General features: G+C 38.3%; 1 protein-coding gene across 9 annotated transcripts in view; it reads left to right on the top strand.

Moving 5' to 3' along the window:
- Window positions 1-60: 60 nt before the first annotated feature.
- GSTCD (glutathione S-transferase C-terminal domain containing) overlaps window positions 61-17,517 on the top strand; it is a 104,278-nt gene continuing 86,821 nt past the window's right edge. For 3 of the 9 annotated variants that reach the window (XR_008551567.1, XR_005124790.2, XM_054694580.1), the window contains exons 1-4: window positions 1,779-1,842; window positions 9,813-10,253; window positions 10,835-11,302; window positions 15,256-15,507. Coding sequence is in view for 6 of the 9 variants with exons in the window: in XM_054694580.1 (XP_054550555.1) it covers window positions 9,834-10,253; window positions 10,835-11,302; window positions 15,256-15,507 (1,140 nt within the window). In the remaining 3 variants the exon portion in view is untranslated. Of the gene's footprint in view, window positions 122-697; window positions 994-1,777; window positions 1,843-8,887; window positions 9,059-9,812; window positions 10,254-10,834; window positions 11,303-15,255; window positions 15,508-17,517 lie in introns of those variants that run through there. The other 6 variants (XM_054694584.1, XM_054694582.1, XM_054694581.1 and 3 more) reach the window with 6 other exon arrangements.

Below are 17,517 nucleotides of genomic sequence, written 5' to 3'. Positions count from 1 at the left end.
GCGGCGACTCGCTGCTGGGCGGCGCGCGGGCGAAGACGCCGCCGAGCGGCCTCGGAGTCCCGAGCGGGCGGCGGTCGTGGCTGACGCGCTCACGCGCCCTCCTCGCCTGGCGGCGCCTCAGGTAAAGAGGGCGTCCGGGCCGCCGCCTCAGCCGGCCCCGCGACCCCGGCGACCGCGCCGCGGCTCGGGTCTCGGGGCCGACGACGCGGGGGCGGCGACTCTCTGCGCCCGGGGCCCCTCGGCCGCCCGGGTGGTCTGGTCGGCTGCCCTGTGCGCCCGCTGCAGCTGCGGGCCTCAGCGCGCGCCCTCGCCCGGCTCTCCAGACGCTTGTTCCCCTCAGCCGCGCCTGCCGGGAGACGGCACCTGCCTGCGAGGACGGGCCGGCGGCTCCCCCGAGGGCTTTTGCCTCACCGCGGCCGCTCGCGCCTGTCAGCCCTGGCACAGCGGGTCTGCACTTGTGAGGAAAGTTTTCGCCTCAGTGTGTAGGGAGTGGCTCTGGGCCATCCTGGTGGCGCAGCGGGTCGAGCGCCGCGCTGGGAAGCTGGCCGCAGTGTCTGCAGCGCGGGTTCGATTCCTGGCTGGCCAGGGAGCTACCCACATGGCGCGGCAGACCTCTCCTGACTCACCCGCTGCTCCCCTCAGCAGTGTATTTCAGTCAGTCTGCCCGTTCTGTTCCCCACTCTGCTCTGGTAAATACTCTGCCCCCCCCCCACCTCTGGCCTGCACCCCGGTTCTTGTATGCATAAATAAATAAACGCATAAATAAATAAAAAGGAAATGGCTTTGACTTCAAAATTTTCTTCAGATACACGTGTTTCGCACCCCAGCTCTACCGTATTTGGGGCTTAAGTGCCTTCTCTTCAACCCTCCGCCCCCTTTATTCTTAACGTCATGATTCCTTAATGCCGCGTCGTCATTCCGTGGCATAAATTCTTCAATGCTGAGGAGATGCCAGCGTTTGATAATCCATCTTGTGCTAAATTGTTGATGAAGGTGGATTACTTCTTTTTTTCCCTAAGCTTATGTGTAGAAGCAGTGTTTAACCGAGAAAAACGCAAAAGCTATCAAGAATTAGTGATGTGAGGGTACCAAACATATAAACGAGGCCATTTTTAAATATTAGTGTGAAAAGAAGTTGCTAAAAATACAGTGGGGGGAATTGCTGTCATATTTAACAAGACAAATGTTAATCTTTGTTAATTTGGTTTTGCCTGACTGCCTGGTGGGGAGTGTACACTCCTGAGAGGCTTGCCTTAAGCATACTCATTATTTGAAATTGTGTTTCAAGTTACACTTGACATCATTTTAAGAGCTCTAACTTCAAAAAATAAGTCTGGAAAGCCAGTTAAGGTTTGAATTGTTTTATCAGTTGATGTGTTTATTTGCTTATTTGTTTCCCTGCTTTCAGCAAAGCTCAAACTTGAACTTAGTAGTGGGCCAATAAATGTTTTAAAACCTGTTTACTTTGTAGCTTCTGTATCAACTGTGATTTAAAATAAGAACAAATACTGAGCGTCCAAATGACCTTTCTAACAGCATCTTCCCTTCTGAGCCTAGTCAGCTAAAACCTACAGAGGTTTTAGTTGATAAAAATACATTGTTTTATCTTCAATTATTCAAAGTAGCCTGCTGAATGTTGCTAAGATTTAGGAAACATTTGGACCATAACTGAGCAGGTATTGTTTGCTGTGGAGATTGTGCTGGCGTTGTTAACATTTGGTGCTGTGGGTCCTTGTTAATTATGAGGTCAGGCCAGTTGCCAGCAATATGATTCTATGGCAACAGATGATTCCCTGGTTCTCCAGAGAGGACATGACACACTTCTCTTAGGCTTAGGTTACAGTAAGCTTTTTTACTTCTAAACGTTTTCCTGGCTTCTTATTCGCATGAGGAAACAAATACCTCACTTCAATTATTGGGTTTTGCCCTCTGAAAATGTATCCTCTACAGTAGTAAACACTGAAGCAACTCAGTTCTTTTCTCTCCTTTTCTAGCCTTTGATGTTTAAGGTTATCTAGCTGCTCTCTAACTGTTGGGGCAAACTTAAAAAATGTAAATTGTAAGAAAATAGGATGAGATTTGCAACTAAATAGTGTTATTTTGTGAAATGTATAAAACAAAATTCTAATATTCATGTTAAACACTTGCTATGTAGGGTATTTAAGTGGGTTTACATTTTTTAATTAATTTTTTTCATGTTTGTAAACTGATCAAAATATTATTGTACCATTTAAGCAATTAATATCTATGTGAAGTTACACTATCATTTTTATTCACTACCATTTTATGATTCCCTGGCTGTCAGCCTCAGTAATAGATTTTTCAAATACTAGTAGAGGGGGACTCCTTTTCAGTTCAACCAGAATTCCTTACATTTCCTCAGAAGTTTGGAAATAAAAAGCATAATTTGGGCCTTATCCATCAAATTTTGTGTATTTTAATAACATCAATAGATGTTGTTAGAAATGAATACTAATAGTATTTAGGGGCTTGCTGAAGTATTAGTCATTGTTTGGCTCTCACTACACAATAAATAACCAGTACTGTTGTTATTGCTCCCATTTTATAAATTTAGAAACAATGCAGGAAAAAAAAAACCTTATATTGCTAGTTATCGAAACCAGTGTATGAACTGTTAGTTGACTAAAAACCAGTATATAGTTCTTATCTGTTACTTTTATTTACATCTTAGTTTATAAATCTTCTACTTGCTAAGTATTTAGAACCTAGTTTCCTAGTTCTCTTGCCTAAATATTAATACATAAAAAACTTCTGTCTCTTCTTTATTTACAAGTGAGAATGGATTCCAGTTATTTTGTCTGTTCAGTTCACTGGAATGATCTTGTTTCTTCATTTTGATTTATGAAGAGAGAAAATGGTGTCAGGAAGAATAAGGCTCATGCTGTACCAAGACTAAAGTTCTCACTACAGTTCTCACTTACTGGCATTCATTTTTGTTCATTCATTCATTCCTTGAACTGAAAATGCAAGTACTATTGAGCATTGAAGATAAAAATGTCATTAGTCAGTGCTAGAAAGTAAAGGAAGGCAGGATGAGGGACTAGGGAGGACTTTTGAATTCAAATAGTCTGCGGAGGCTCTTCAGTTAATATTCAGAGACCCCACTGAGATGAATGAGAAGCCATGTGAGTATCTTGGAGAAGAGCAAGCTAGGTGGAAGGAGCAGCATGCACAAGATCTCTCCAGTGGTGTTCTTGGCATCTCTGAGAATAGCAGAAGTGGCAGGAGAAGATTGAGAGGGAAGAGGGCTAGCTCAGGTTAGAAAAGGACGGGTCTCATCAGGGCCTGAAGCCGCAGGGGACATTCAGATTTTATTCAGAGTGTGTGTGGGAGCCATTGGGTGATTGGGAGCAGATGATATGCTCTGAATTACTTTTTTTTTAAAGATTTATTTATTTATACAAGCACTGGGTACAGTCAGAAGCGTGGGAGGGTGAGAGAATTCACCAGAGTCGTAGTGGAGAGAAGAGCAGGCAGACGGATGAAGTACACTGCTGAGGGGAGCAGCGGGCGGCAGGAGAGGTCTGCATGCCATGTGGGACCCTTGCCCGGTGGCCGGTGATCGAACCGGCGCTGCAGAGGCTGCGGGCAGCTTCGCAACCCAGCGCTCAACCACTGCACCACCGGGGAGGCCCCTGATTTACTTTTTTAAAGGACCACTGTCACTATAGTTGGAAAGTGGGCTTGTGTGTAGAGTGGAGGAGAATAATAGATGTTTGCAGTAGAGTTTGTAAAAGATGGTGATGACTTAGACTTAGTGATAGAGGTGGGGGTGCTACTAGTTGGATTTAGCACGTATTTCAAGGGTAGAAATAGTAGGATATGTGAGAGAGAAACAGGTGAGTGAGATATCAGGATTCTTGGCCTGGGGTATCTGGTGTTGCTGTTTTACCAAGAAGACTACTAAGGAAGTTGGAACAAGTTCAGAAAAATGTCCAAGTGGAGATGTCCAGTGTGAAGTTCTGGGGAAAGGTATGACTGGGATCATAGAGGAGTGTGGTATTTAAAGCTGTGTCACAGGGACTCCTTGAACAGTGCTGCTTCATGGTGAGTTGTCACCCATGACAGGCTGTGAGATACATTTAGTGAGTGCTGGTCAGTATTTAAAAAAAAAAGAACAAAGAAGCAACCCAGAGTAAAAACTATCAAATATATACCAATCAGTAGTATATTTTTCATGATTTTGTTTCAGCTTTACTCCATGTATACTGAGTTGCATCATTAAATTTATTTCCTTGTGGCATGATTAAAAGTGTGAAAGCCAGTAATTAAAGGAGTGTAGATTGAGAAAAGGGTAAAGCACCACAGGTCACTGAGAGGTTGAAGAAGGACTCAGTGAAAAGAACTGGAGGGGGAACTGTCAAAAAAATGTATCCAGTGCTGAGAATTGCCAAATAACCTGTCTTTAGCACCAGGGTTTTTATCAAGAATTGCTGAGGTCAGCACAGTGGCTTAGAATAATGTAATTCTGATGAGTTCACTTCGGTGAAGTTGTTACTGCAATAAAATTCAATATACTCCAATTTATGAAATTTGAAGCTTATAACAGCTATTTGCTTTAAGAAAAATAACTTCTTAAATGTTTTTAAATAAGATATCTTTATAGATTGGATTAATGTTTTTGGATTGATATATAATTCTTAGCCATGTGATATAAATAAACTGTACCATTAATTAAGTTTAATTAAGTTTCTGTCATTAATTAAGTTTAATTAAGTTAAGTTTCTGTCAAATTCTAGGCATAGTGATAATTTCTTATTTGGAAAAAAATGAAGTGATTGGTCAATATTTTGTTGAAGTTATATACATTTTTTGGTCTTTATTATAATATATAGCTAGCTATTTATCTGTATTTAGTTACCAGCGATCCAACTTTGAATTTTGGCTACAAAACTTTCTATTTTTTCCAGCTTCTGGAGAAGTATAATTATTTTCATTATGTTTACTGTGTTTTTTCTTCTTTTCCCTCTATATGTATAGATATAGAAACAGATACATAGGTGCATGAAGTAGTAAAGTGGTTTTAGATAGCAAAAAAAACCTGTAAAATTCATATCCCCTTTTATGTGTAAAATGCTTCAATTTATCAATACCCAATTATATTAATTAGGATGAGAAAATAGAAAAGTCTATAAATGACTAAAATATTAAACCTGTGACTTCAGCCACTTAAATTTTAAAATATCTTTGAAGATTCCCAAACAATGAGACCAGAGCTTGATTTTCATTTACTTGTTGATTCCCTCTGCTATGTTTTCAACCAAACTGGCACATCTAAGAAAGTGCTGCACACTCCTTTAATTTTCGTCAACTCTCCAAGTTTTGTGATTTACCTGCTGCTCTCACTGCCTCCGTGGCGTAGGGGCAGTGTGGCGCCTGTCAAAGCTTAGAAAGAGCAAATGACACTTCTGTGCTCAGAGGAATGAAATATGGAGTGACAAAGAGCTTTGCCCTAGTAGCCATGGAGACCCAGAAAATGATTCTGCAGTACCTACCTTTCTAAGGCTCATCACACAAAATCAATGAATCCTCTAGATAGAAATAAAAAGAAGAGGGATTTTTTCACTTCCTATGGTATTTGCAAACTTTAAACAAAGCTGGAATCCTATATTTCTGAATCATATGCAGTATTGTAAATCAATGTTGTCTTAATTTTAAAATTTATTAAAAAAAGAATTAAAAGCTCAGTACAAAAATAGATACTCAATTTGTACAGATTTGCTAATATTACTGACTTTAGAAATTACATTATTATTTAATGGGGGAAGGGGATTGCCCAGCAAGAAATTTTTTTTTTAACTCCAAAATCATTAAGAAACATTTTTAATCTCCCAGGAAAAACACCAACATGTATATTTCAAGAAAATATGTTAAGAATCAACAGTATTTTGCATTTTCTCTGAGGCATCTCATTAATTTTTAGATATCTCCATAGGCAGATTATTGCTCTTCTGTTTTATTGGCATTTGGCATTTATTAAGTGCTCCCAGTGAGAAGAGTTCACAGAACATGTAAAAACCTATACTCAATGATATCTTAAGTGCCTTTGAAAGTGGCAAATATACATGTATTCTAATTTTCTGTGTGTATTTCTACATGTCCTAATCAAACCTATTAATAGCATGATACTGAGTTTTTTTTTTTTTAACTGTTTGCAGAACTAATGTCATTATTACTCTTTCCCAGCTGCTGGGTAAATGTGGAAATCAATCATGTTTTCTTTCAAATCTGCTTCTTGAAGCACTTTAGGGGATCTTCTTTATAGTATTCCTCTCTCAGAAGAGGGGCCTAAGAGGATTGGTGAATTAATCAGCAGTAGGTTAGAAGGGTAACCTTGCACAGACTATCAATTTCCTAGAAAATGTCGTTGGTTTTTTTGCCTGTAAGCTTTAATAAATAGCCTTTAATATTTTGTTTTACAATCACCTCTGTGTGCCAAAAACAAAAGTAATTAAGCTCATGGAGAAAACAAACTCCATGGGTTAGAAACTTTTTTCTTTAAATTACATAAAACAACTTTCCTTTAGATAATCTTTTAAAGCAATAAAAAACCATGCTGCAGATCTGTTATGTTTTTGTAAAAACTATAAAACAGTAATTATTTGCATTAACACACATCAGGTTTTCTAAGACAGTATTTTACTGACTATATTTGTTTGTCATTGTATATTATTAGCTCTTCAATTAAAAAAAAAAATGCCACGGACCAAGGAGCTTAAAGATTATGTTACATTGATTAAAAAAAAAAAAAAGTAAGGTGGGTGAGCAGGGCTGGTATAAAGAAAAAGGACAAGGAGAAAGGCTATTTTCCATCCCAAGTTCTTCTGTAAGACTTATTACCATCTACATGTTTTCTTGGAACTCAAAGTAAAATAAAATATTGATTTCCAGCTCTATGAAATAAAGTAGGCTTTGGGAAATTAATACTTAGGTTGAATGATTGTCTGCTTTACCAGGATCATTAGCTGGAAGAATCAGGCTTGGACCCAAAATCTCAATTTCAGTGTAATGCTGCATCTTCAAAAAACAATTTCTTAAGAAGCGAGTAACTTTAAGAGTTAGCTATTACCTATTTCTGTCCAAATTGTATATCTTTATTGTTGGATATATGTTTGATTTTGCTTGAAGAAACCATAATGTGTTAAAATCATTTGTGTAAATAAAAAATGTAAATTAAAAAAGAATCTAAGGAATATAGAACATTAAGAGACATTTAGTACTTTGAAAGTTTTTTAAAATTCAGGGTACACTAATATTTCAGATATAAAGAATTGCATGTGTACTTTAAATTGCAAATGTACTTTTAAAGCCTTTAAAAGACTTAAAAAATATATTTTCTACTAAAACACCATCTTCCTATTATGTTTCCATGGTGAATGCTTTTTAAAGAGTGCCATCTAGTGACAATTGTGGAATTGTGATTTACAGATTAAAACAGGCAATTTCAGACTCAGGAAATGTATAAATCAAATCAAAACTTATGATAGTTGAAAAGTCTTAAGAATTATGACTAGAAAACACCCATCAATAATTTGACTTCAAATTTAGATATATATTTGCATCTTTAATATAACCAAATGTATTCGTCCATACATTTATTAAAGGATGCTGGACCTGATGTAGGCTTAGCAATGAACAAAACACAATTTCTACTCATGGAACATTCTTATTGGGAGAGACAAGATAACTATGTAATATGTTACAGTAGTAGTTAGTGCTATTCATAGAAGGGAATAGAAAGGCTTTTTCAGGTAGTATGGGGTTAAGTTTGCAGTTGAAATATAGATGACGCGTAAGGTTGATATTTGAGTAAATCCTTGAAGGAAGTGAAGAGTGTTCCAGGTACTGAAAACCTGAAGTGCCAGGGCCTTGAGGTAGGAATGTACCTCATGCTTTAGCAGAGTAGCAAGCTCTTTTGGCTGGAGCAATGAACCGTGAAGTTTGATGAGATGGGTATAAGCAGAGGATAAGGTCAGCATGGCAGCCCTGCCTTTTCTCTGAGTAGGATGGGAGGGCTGATTGCTCAGAACAAACTGACAGGGATGGCCGTGCAGTTAGGAGGCACTTGGTATATTTCAGAAGAGGGGGTGGTTCTGTTATAGGGCAACCCCGATATAAAACGGGTTGCCTGGCTGTAGGTCCTCACCTGCGCGCTTAAAAGGGACTTATTAATACTCCACTATAGGCACACACAAAAGGTTAATAAAAGGTTTATTTACAAGGGAAAGGGAATTAAGGAAATGTATAACTCAGGGAGAAAATAGGGAAATAAAGTCTTTAATGCGTCCTACTCGATCCGCCGACCTGGAAACCCAAAGGCACTCTCAGAGCTGGCGGAGAGCCAAAATGGGGGAACCCCTCCAAAGCCCACGTGTCTGGCTTTATACCAAACCTGGCTGCTTAACCCCACCCTCCGGTCCCAGTCACCTTCCCTTTGGTGGTGATGGGATTTGGAGTTCCCAGTGTCTTTTGGCTTTGGTCTGGAGTGGGGATGGAGTCCACAAAGCCTGTATGGAATTAGCTTTAGGACATCCTTTTCCCCCTAACAATTCCACAGATCTCACTGGAAGCCATGAGATGATGTGAATGGTCAGGTTCTGGATTTGCTTTGAAGGCAGAGCCAAAATAAGTTTTAATGGTTTGTTTGTGGGGGTGTGAAGGAAAAGAGTAAGAATGACTCCCCAGATATTGGCCTGTACAGCCAGAAAAATGTTTCATTAACTGAGATGGGGATGGCATGTGAGGAGCCACTTTGTGTGGAAGAGGATGATAAGGAACTTAGTTTTGGACATGTTAACTTTGGGATGCCTCAGCCCTCAACATTAATGTAATGGAGAAATTAAAATATTTTTCTTTTATGATTCAGGATGTAACACCTCGTCATTGTCAAAATACACTTACTTTAGGATAGTCTGTTCCTCATGAGGAAATGAATGAATGTATCCTCCCAGTTATCATTGTAGGGTCATAATGCAGAAGAAATATGGCAGGACCAGCTTTGTTAAAACTTCTCAGAGCTCTCAGCATTCTTGGTTAGGTATTTCCCATTCTTTACTTGTTCTCAACTGTAGTGGTACCCCAAAGTACCTGATTAAGAAAATTCTGTTGCAAATCATTGAGATATGCTTATTTTATGGAGAAATTAATCACTCATTAATTGAACAGAGTGGACATCTTTATTTTAGAAGTCATTTATGCAGTTTAAGAGCAAATCCTTGCTGATTTCTAGAACAGATTTTTAAAGCATTCATCCATTATTTTCGCTTCTAAGTTGCTAATAGAATATCCTAAGGTCTAAGTGTTACGGAGCAGCCCCAATATAAAAACGGGTTGCCTGGCTGTGGGTCCTCACCCGCGCACTTAAAAGGGACTTATTAATACTCCACTACAGACACACACAAAAGGTTAATAAAAGGTTTATTTACAAGGGAAAGGGAAATGAGGAAATGTACAACTCAGGGAGAAAATAGGGAAATAAAGTCTTTAATGCATCTACCAGATCCGCCGACCCGGAAGCCCAAAGGCACTCTGAGAGCTGGCTGAGCTGCGAGCTGGCGGAGAGCCAAAGAGGAAACCCCCAAAGCCCAGGTGTCTGGTTTTATACCAAACCTGGCTGCTTAACCCCACCCTCAGATTCCAGCAACCTTCCCTTTGGTGGTGATGGGATTTGTCTCTCCCAATGTCTTTTGGCTTTGGTCTGGAGTGGGGGGTGGAGTCAACAAAGCCTGTATGGAATTAGCTTTAGGACATCCTTTTCCCCCTAACATAAGGTCCACTTCACTGTATTTCAGGTGGCCCAATGAAAGAAGAAAATGAAAGGCATTAAGAAAAATATGACAGAAGAATACCTATACTTGGATTTTTCTCACATAATTGAAGGATGTGTTTTTCCTCTTCATACATCTGTGACTTTATTTTTGTTATCATACTGTGACTGCAAAATCTTTAAAGTTTGCCTAGTTCTCACCAAGGAAAATACAGATATTTCACTACTTAAAAATGTATTGTCCCAAAATGTAGAAATAAAGATTATTTCAAGGCAAGAGCTCCCACCAATAGTCCAGAACTGCTGTTTACCAGCAGTAGTAGAAAGACCAGACAATTTTTGTAGAGCAGGACTTGCTGTTATACTAAGACACATCATCCAAAAATCATACGAAGCAGACCCCTCAAAGAAGGAAATCTTGGGACTTCTGGGTTTTAAGAAGACTTGCCTGAAAGCCTGTGCTGAAGTAAGTGCAATGTCTCTTTTCTCTTTTTTAAAGTCATAAAGTGATAACACAGTCACCTAACTTTAGCTTTCTGTTGGAAACTAAAATTTCACTTACTTAAAAAACCTCCAGTAAGCAATCAAGTAGTCTTTCATACGTGCCAGTGTATCAATTTAATAGTGAAACATAAGAATTTAAGACTGATTTCCTGAGGTATGGAGACTTCTTTATCTTTTGTGTAAATTACTTTGAAGACTTTTTAAGGGAATGTTTACATGTCAACAGGAGCTCAAATTACAATGCTTTGGAAAACCTGCTTTTTTGAGGGTACTTTTGAGGTTTGGGGAAGTACTGAAGTATTTATTCAGGAAGAGATACAGGAGGGTAGTGTGTGTTGGTATCTAGCAGTGCAACCTAGCCCTCCATTGTTTGATAGCATTTCTGAAACACTGTAGTGCTGATGGCACAGAAAAGCCTAGCTTAGCCATCTCCAACCCTAAACTCTCTAAACCAGCTTTAGTTGCCAATAGGAAGTTATTTTTCTTCACACCAGATTGTGCATGAAACATCCTTACACTTCTTGTTTTTGTTTTGTTTCATAGGTAAGTCAGTGGACCAGATTATGTGAGCTCACCATCCCTTCAGCTATTGAGAATTTTCTCAAAGACTCTTCTGGCCAGCACCCAGCCATTCCTGCAGAAATAATGCTGCTGGAGAATAAGCTTGGTGAGCCCGTCAGAGTCCATAATGATGACAAACTCCGTCGGCAAAAGCTGAAGCAACAGAAGGCTGCAGGAGTTGATCCTTCCCTGCCTAAGGGAAAATCAAAGAGTGAGCCCCAGAAACAGGAAACTTGGGATGAGGTGGACTCGTCATCCCAGAGCCTGGAGTTGCAAATGGCATTCTCCAAGCTCACCGTGCATGAGGGGCCAGCTGCTACACACAGGGAGCCAGCCCACATCAGAAAGGCGAGCACCGCAGCCCTCCCGCCCCTGGAGCACGTGTTTGCAGAAGGCCTCTACTTCACTCTGGCAGATATAGTGCTCCTGCCCTGTATCCATCAGTTCCTGGTAAGGCTTCCTGAAGTCGCTGCGCTATTCTAAGTTCGTCTCTGAAATGGCCTAACTTGGAATCCCAGGTCCATTTCATTCATTATGCTCTGGGCCAACTATTAGTATCTGCCACTATTTTCTTCTCTGTCGAATAATAATGGTTCCTGCCTACCAGGTTCAGTGTGAGGGATAAATGACAATTTGTGTGAAGTGTGGAAGAACAGTGGTACATAGGAAATTCTCAGTGTTACTCATTATGACTTCTAATTTTGAGTTGCTAAAATGTTAGCAGTTGTTACTATTTTTAATTTCAAATTGCTATTGTGATTACCTTCTAATATTAGCGATTCCAGGATTAAAACACTGAAGAATCTGGTCAGCTATATATTTGAAAACAGTCTCTTAAATACTAATGTAATTATGCTAGGTAGTTATCAGAATATTATCAGAAATTTTTTATCCTCATCTGTGATTCTCTGTTCTCATAGATTGCATGGAAAGTTTTCTTTCCTGAAGAGGGGTCGAAACAAAGATACAGATAAATATTAATTGATATCTACATTTATCTCTCTCTATATGAATCTCTTCCTCCCCACCTTCCACATTGTGGAGGAAAAAAGAAGTAAACATGGAAAGCTCTCTGTCTGTGCTGCCTTCCAGTTGGCTTTCAAGAGCTGTACTTTTCTTGCTTAAAAGCATTTCACCCTCTCCCCTACTAAGGAATCAGATATCAGATTTCATTCTTAGATATCACTGACACTTAGGTGTCTCTACTGAGAGATGAGTGACAGTGTCTAATGAAAATCTAAATATTTGGAGATTGGTGCTTCACTAAGTTAGGTGGTATTAATCAGTTGGTATTTTCTTTAAAAATTTCTCTTTTCTTGAAAATGGGAACAAAAGAAGACTAGAAACCAAAATCAGTTCACACCTAAAGGATGTAAAGGAGAGATTCAGGAGTTGTTTAGATTTCAGTATTTTACGTACTGTTGGTCGTCTTCTTGATCTTCTTGGATAATTGTGTTTGTTTCTTCTTGCATAAGAATTGTATCAAAGCGGCACGTCCATTAATTCATTGAAACCCTACTTTGTGTGCCGGGCACTGTGGTGAGTATTATGAATCCAGGGACGGACATGACAGATAAGGTCCCAGCCCTCATGGAGTTAATATATGCTAGGGGAAGATAGACATATGTAAGTAATTAAATAAATAATGTGTATTTAAATAAGGGTGAATGCTCCAAAGAAAACAGGCGACAGAGAAAACAAGGATTTGCTCCAAACTCAGCTAGACATAAAACATTGGATTCACTTAACAGGAGTGTTTGTAGATCATTATCCAGACATCTGTAATATTTGCAGTTTAACTGTAGCTTCATTTAAGTACTAGTCTACTGGCTAGGATTCACTGGAGCTGAAGTATTCCTAATTGTAGGGCTTTCTCCCTCTCTACCCGGTAGGACATCTGCCTGACAACTACTGAGTAAATTTACCTAATGCTACCAAGGAACTTTGTTTTCATCTGAGTTTAAAATAGGGGAAAACTTGTATAGTCAGCCTTTTCTGTTACATGCACTTATATGATTAAATTCTTCTCTTTTGACCTCTGTATATAAACTAATTCTCAAAATATCTTTTTGTTTGTTTGTTTTTTTCCTGGATCTGCACATTTTCTTTTAAGAATTAATATTTCTTTGCCAAAGCCTTGGTGTTATTTCTGTTCTATTTACTTTACCCTCTTTAAAGTCATCTGGATTGTGAAGCAGTTGTTTTAGTTCAAATGGTGCCTAAAAGACTGAGCCATTATGTGGTGGCAGTCCATGTGACCAGAATCAAGTCCATGGTCAGGAACCAAGATCACAACATAGAGCTGGCCCTAGGATTGGAGTGTTTTGGTACACGATTAAGGCCAGGAATATAAAAGAGCGGTCAGCATTGCCAAGTCAATGTTTGAAGTATCAGAAGTCAAAATTAGAGGAGTTAGGGGAAAAGTCCACTTATACCAAACAGAATAAAGTCAGCGATGCAAACAATAGCAGCAAAAGTGGCCAGGTTGTGTCTACACCACCTCTGAGCTACTCCTCTTCTCAGTGGATATCAGTTTGTAGTGTTAACCCCAGATGGCCTGATAAACCCCTCTCCTCTGGAAAGTTTAGGGATAGGTTAAAAAGGAATCCAATTGAATGCACATTGCTTATGAGCTCCCCCCACTTTAGTTCACTTTTTATTCAGACAGTTCAGACCTTCATTACAATTAATTATAAAGCTACTAGAGTTTCATTTTGTGCTCTTGCTAACAATTATTTTTGTACCATTATTTTAAGAATAAATTCTGTTATTTCCTTGTCCCTAAGTAACTTATATTTATAGTGGTTTTAATCTTATCAGCTAGGTTAAAAAAAAATCATTTCTCAGGAGCAAATTTAATTTTCCCCGCACACATTTTTCATTAGCTGCTTCCTTATATATATCTTCTTGAGTGTAATGAATGTGGTTCAGTACCTCCTGAGCTCTTTGGATATTAGTAGAGCAGCCTGGCATGTTGATTAAATGGGTTGACCTATCATGCAGAGTAAAACTCCTCAATTTCTCTTAAACATGATTTATAGTTACCTAATCACACCTTACTTTCCAAAGGAAGGAAAGATGCCATATGCATTTAACAAATAAGAATAAATCACTACCAAGGAGAGTTAAGGAAGGTGGAAAAATAAGAACATTTCTTATTTGATTAATCTATCATGACTTAAGTGCAGTTCCCTTAGCACATAATCTATTTCCAGGCAATTAAGAATTTTTCTAAGGATTAAAAAGTTTTTGCTTCCCAGAGTGCCATTTAGACAATGGTTTTTAAGCCTTTTTTCCACTGACAATAAATAGTGCATTGTATAAGGTGATTGAGTGATTACAAATATCTATATTATATATAACAATTTATATACTTATGAATACTTGTGAAATAACCTATCTTACTATGCAGCCTATTTTTTTTTTTTTAAAAAAAAAAACCTATGTTGATTTCACAGCCTCTAAATGGGTCATAAACAGCAGTTTGAGAAATGCTAATTTGAGGATTTATTCTTTGAATGTAATAAGTGGTTTATTGATTTTTCTTTTCATTTACTCAGTTTTTTTGCATGACAGTATTTTAAGTGCTTGTAGTATACAAAGAGTTCTGTATAAAACCTACCTTATCAATTACTTGTGCTTATTTAATTTCACAGTCCAGTTAAAGCAAAGTAAACTTTATATATATTTGTGAATTTTTCACTGATCTGTCCTTACTGGCTCTTGCTTTGATAATGGTTATTGCTACATATATTGGTAGAGAGTTTCTATGATTTGACCTTATTACTTATCTGCTCATAATCATCAATTATAATCTGGTTGTGTTATTGTAACTGTTTCTATGGATATAACATTCAGTGCCTCACAAAGAGCAAGAACATCTTAATTTTTAAAGAAATTGAAGTTTGGTGATGATGCTAAAGAGAAAGCATATGCCCAAGGGATACTAAAGTACATCAGGAGTAATGGTTTCAAATTTTTCTAATTTGAATAAGTAAAAGCCTTACATTAACTACTGCATCACAATTAAAAAAAAACAAACAACTGATGAAAGCAACTACCTGGATGAATTGCAAAAACATAATGCTAATTGAGAAAGACAGACATATTTATGATTCTATTTACATGAAATTCTAGCAAAGCCAAAAGTATAACAAGGAAACTTGATGAGTGGTTGCTTGCAACTGCCCAGGGAAGCTAAATTGACTGAAAATGGTCACACGGGTATCACTGTGGTGTGACCCACATGTCGAGTTCTCCATTACAGTGGTAGATGCACAGCTGTACAGATGCACTAAAACTCATTCCAAATGTGTGTGTTCTGTGGCATGTAGTTACCTCAATAGAGCTGCTGTAAATAAACAGAAATAAAGAATAATGTGTCTTGTCCTTTTCCTGGCTAGGTAATTATCTGCAAGAATCTTTCTGAAAAATTGATAGAATTTCCACTGCTGGTTGCTTGGTACCGGAGGATTCAGGAAGTTCCAAGAGTGAAAAGAGCAGCTTCTCAGTGTGGCATCCACTTTCTGCACTTGCCGGAATCACAGACCACCTCCAGGGAGCAGCAGCCAAATGCAACTGAGGCCCCGGGCGTGGAGGAGCAAAATGATCCTTCATTTGTAGGCGGACCCAGGCCCACAATGACCAAGCTAATGGTACTTGCATTGCTTTTATTAAAATTTTCTTTGAAAATTTCCATGTGACAATGTTGTTGAGCATTCTACTCCAACTGGTAATCATTTGTTGACATTATTTTTGTTAAGAACTTATTTGTATCTATTATTGTATCTATCTTACATCATTCTTGAGCAGAGAATATTTTTGCTCATCTTTTGCATTGAAGTGAAATATTAAATTGAAAAATTTTTGTTAAGTGTCCTTGGAACCAAATAAGTCAGAAAATATATTTTTTTAATGGTATTTTCCTTAAAATATTTTTTTTGTGTTCATTACAAGAATGTTATATCATGGCCAACCAAGTATGTTGCTTTAACCTGATGATTTCCTGGTTGCAGTAGTTTGCTCTCCTTTTGTAAATTTTGAGATGATGACTTGAAGTCAAATAAATATGAAAATGACTATCTCAGTTCACTTTTCAAAATTTTGTCTAAATTTAAGATTTTTTAATTCTTTGAATTTGTTTTTACTTGATTTGATTTTAATGCCTTTCATATAGTAAAGTTACATATGATCTATTTTTCTCTTTGTAGTATAATTTGTTTCTAATAGTATTATTTGGAAAAGTTTTTAGTAATAAATTTTTTTTTCCTTCTATCCTTTGAAACAATCTACAAAAAGCTTTACTTTTTAATGTAGACTAACTGGACAATTTACTTGAATAGAGGAGACTACAAGTAGTATTTAGGCCTTTTATCGAGTTGTCCTGGAAAAATAGTCATTATAGTTCCCTAGTTGGGTTAGGAAGTATTTGAGTTCTGTCGTTAACAGAAAGGTTGCTGATTTAGAAAAGCACAAGATTTTAGTTAGTGACACCAACTTTCTCATTTCAACTAAGCTTTGGTAGCCCAGTAATGAAATTATTATACAGTTGGTTTTGGAAGGTATCACAGCATGTCCAAAGCTTGATATGTCTTGATCAGGTGGGCCCACTGTGCAGAGATCTCTGGTTCACTTCTTGTGTGTTGTTAAACTAATAAATATCAGGGCCTCCCCTGGTGGCGCAGCGGTTGAGTGCTGGGCTGCGAAGCTGTGTGCAGCCTCTGCCGTGCCAGTTCAGTCCCCGGCTGCTGGCGAGGGTCCCACATGGCGCGACAGACCTCTCCTGTCTGCCTGTTCTGTTCCCTGCTCTGTCTCTGGTGAATTCTCTCACCCTCCGCGCTTCTGACTGTACCCAGTGCTTGTATAAATAAATAAATAAATAAATCTTTTTAAAAAATTAATTAATAAATATCAAAGGAGAATAATTTGCTTTCTATTAAAATTATAATTTCAAAAATTTCAGCATCAAAAATCTGTCATACTCATATGGAATCTTGAAAAAAAAATCATAATTCAATTATTTCTACTTATGCATTTACAGCAATAAAATGGCATTAGGAAAGACATATTTTACGTATTTAAAAAGTTACAGACTAAGAGAGTGGTTACAATTAAGAAGAATAATAAACGATTGTGAAAAATAAGCCCTTTTGTGTAATATTAAAAAAAATACAAAAGTATCCTGAATTTTTAATTTACAGGAGCTGTGTTACTGCAGTTCCCCCAAGAAGCAAACTTGGGAGGGGTTAGATGTACAGGAGGCCTGTGGGGAGAAGCCAGAGAGAACTGTGGTCCCTTTAGCCCATCATGCAGGTTTGGCCTCTGTACATAAGACAGAAAAGAAAGGAAGCAAGATAAGGGTAGAAAAGGTTTACCAGTTCAATACAGCTAAATACAGTTCTGAGAAAGTTCTGGCAAGTCAGTGGGGAGTCCATGAGCTCATATCATTCCTTGAGAATTACATGTTTCTCAGGAATGGGCCTGTGTGGCTCTGCCCCTCTCTGTCACTGGTTTGCGTAGCCCAGCAAGGACTCTCCCAGGGACCGGGGGACTGGGATTCGAGGCCCAGCTTTGTAGTTCAGCTAACATTGTGACCGACCGTCATTTAAGCAGAGGGTTTCACTTCCCCTCTTCGACATTAGCTGATTTTTAATGTTATGGTTATA

Source organism: Talpa occidentalis, unplaced genomic scaffold, assembly GCF_014898055.3.
Source record: "Talpa occidentalis isolate TD23 unplaced genomic scaffold, MPIMG_talOcc4v2.1 talOcc4.13, whole genome shotgun sequence".
In the NCBI taxonomy this organism is placed as follows: domain Eukaryota; kingdom Metazoa; phylum Chordata; class Mammalia; order Eulipotyphla; family Talpidae; genus Talpa; species Talpa occidentalis.
The sequence above is the reverse complement of the archived record's forward strand: the minus strand, read 5'-3'. Positions and strand labels throughout refer to the sequence as shown.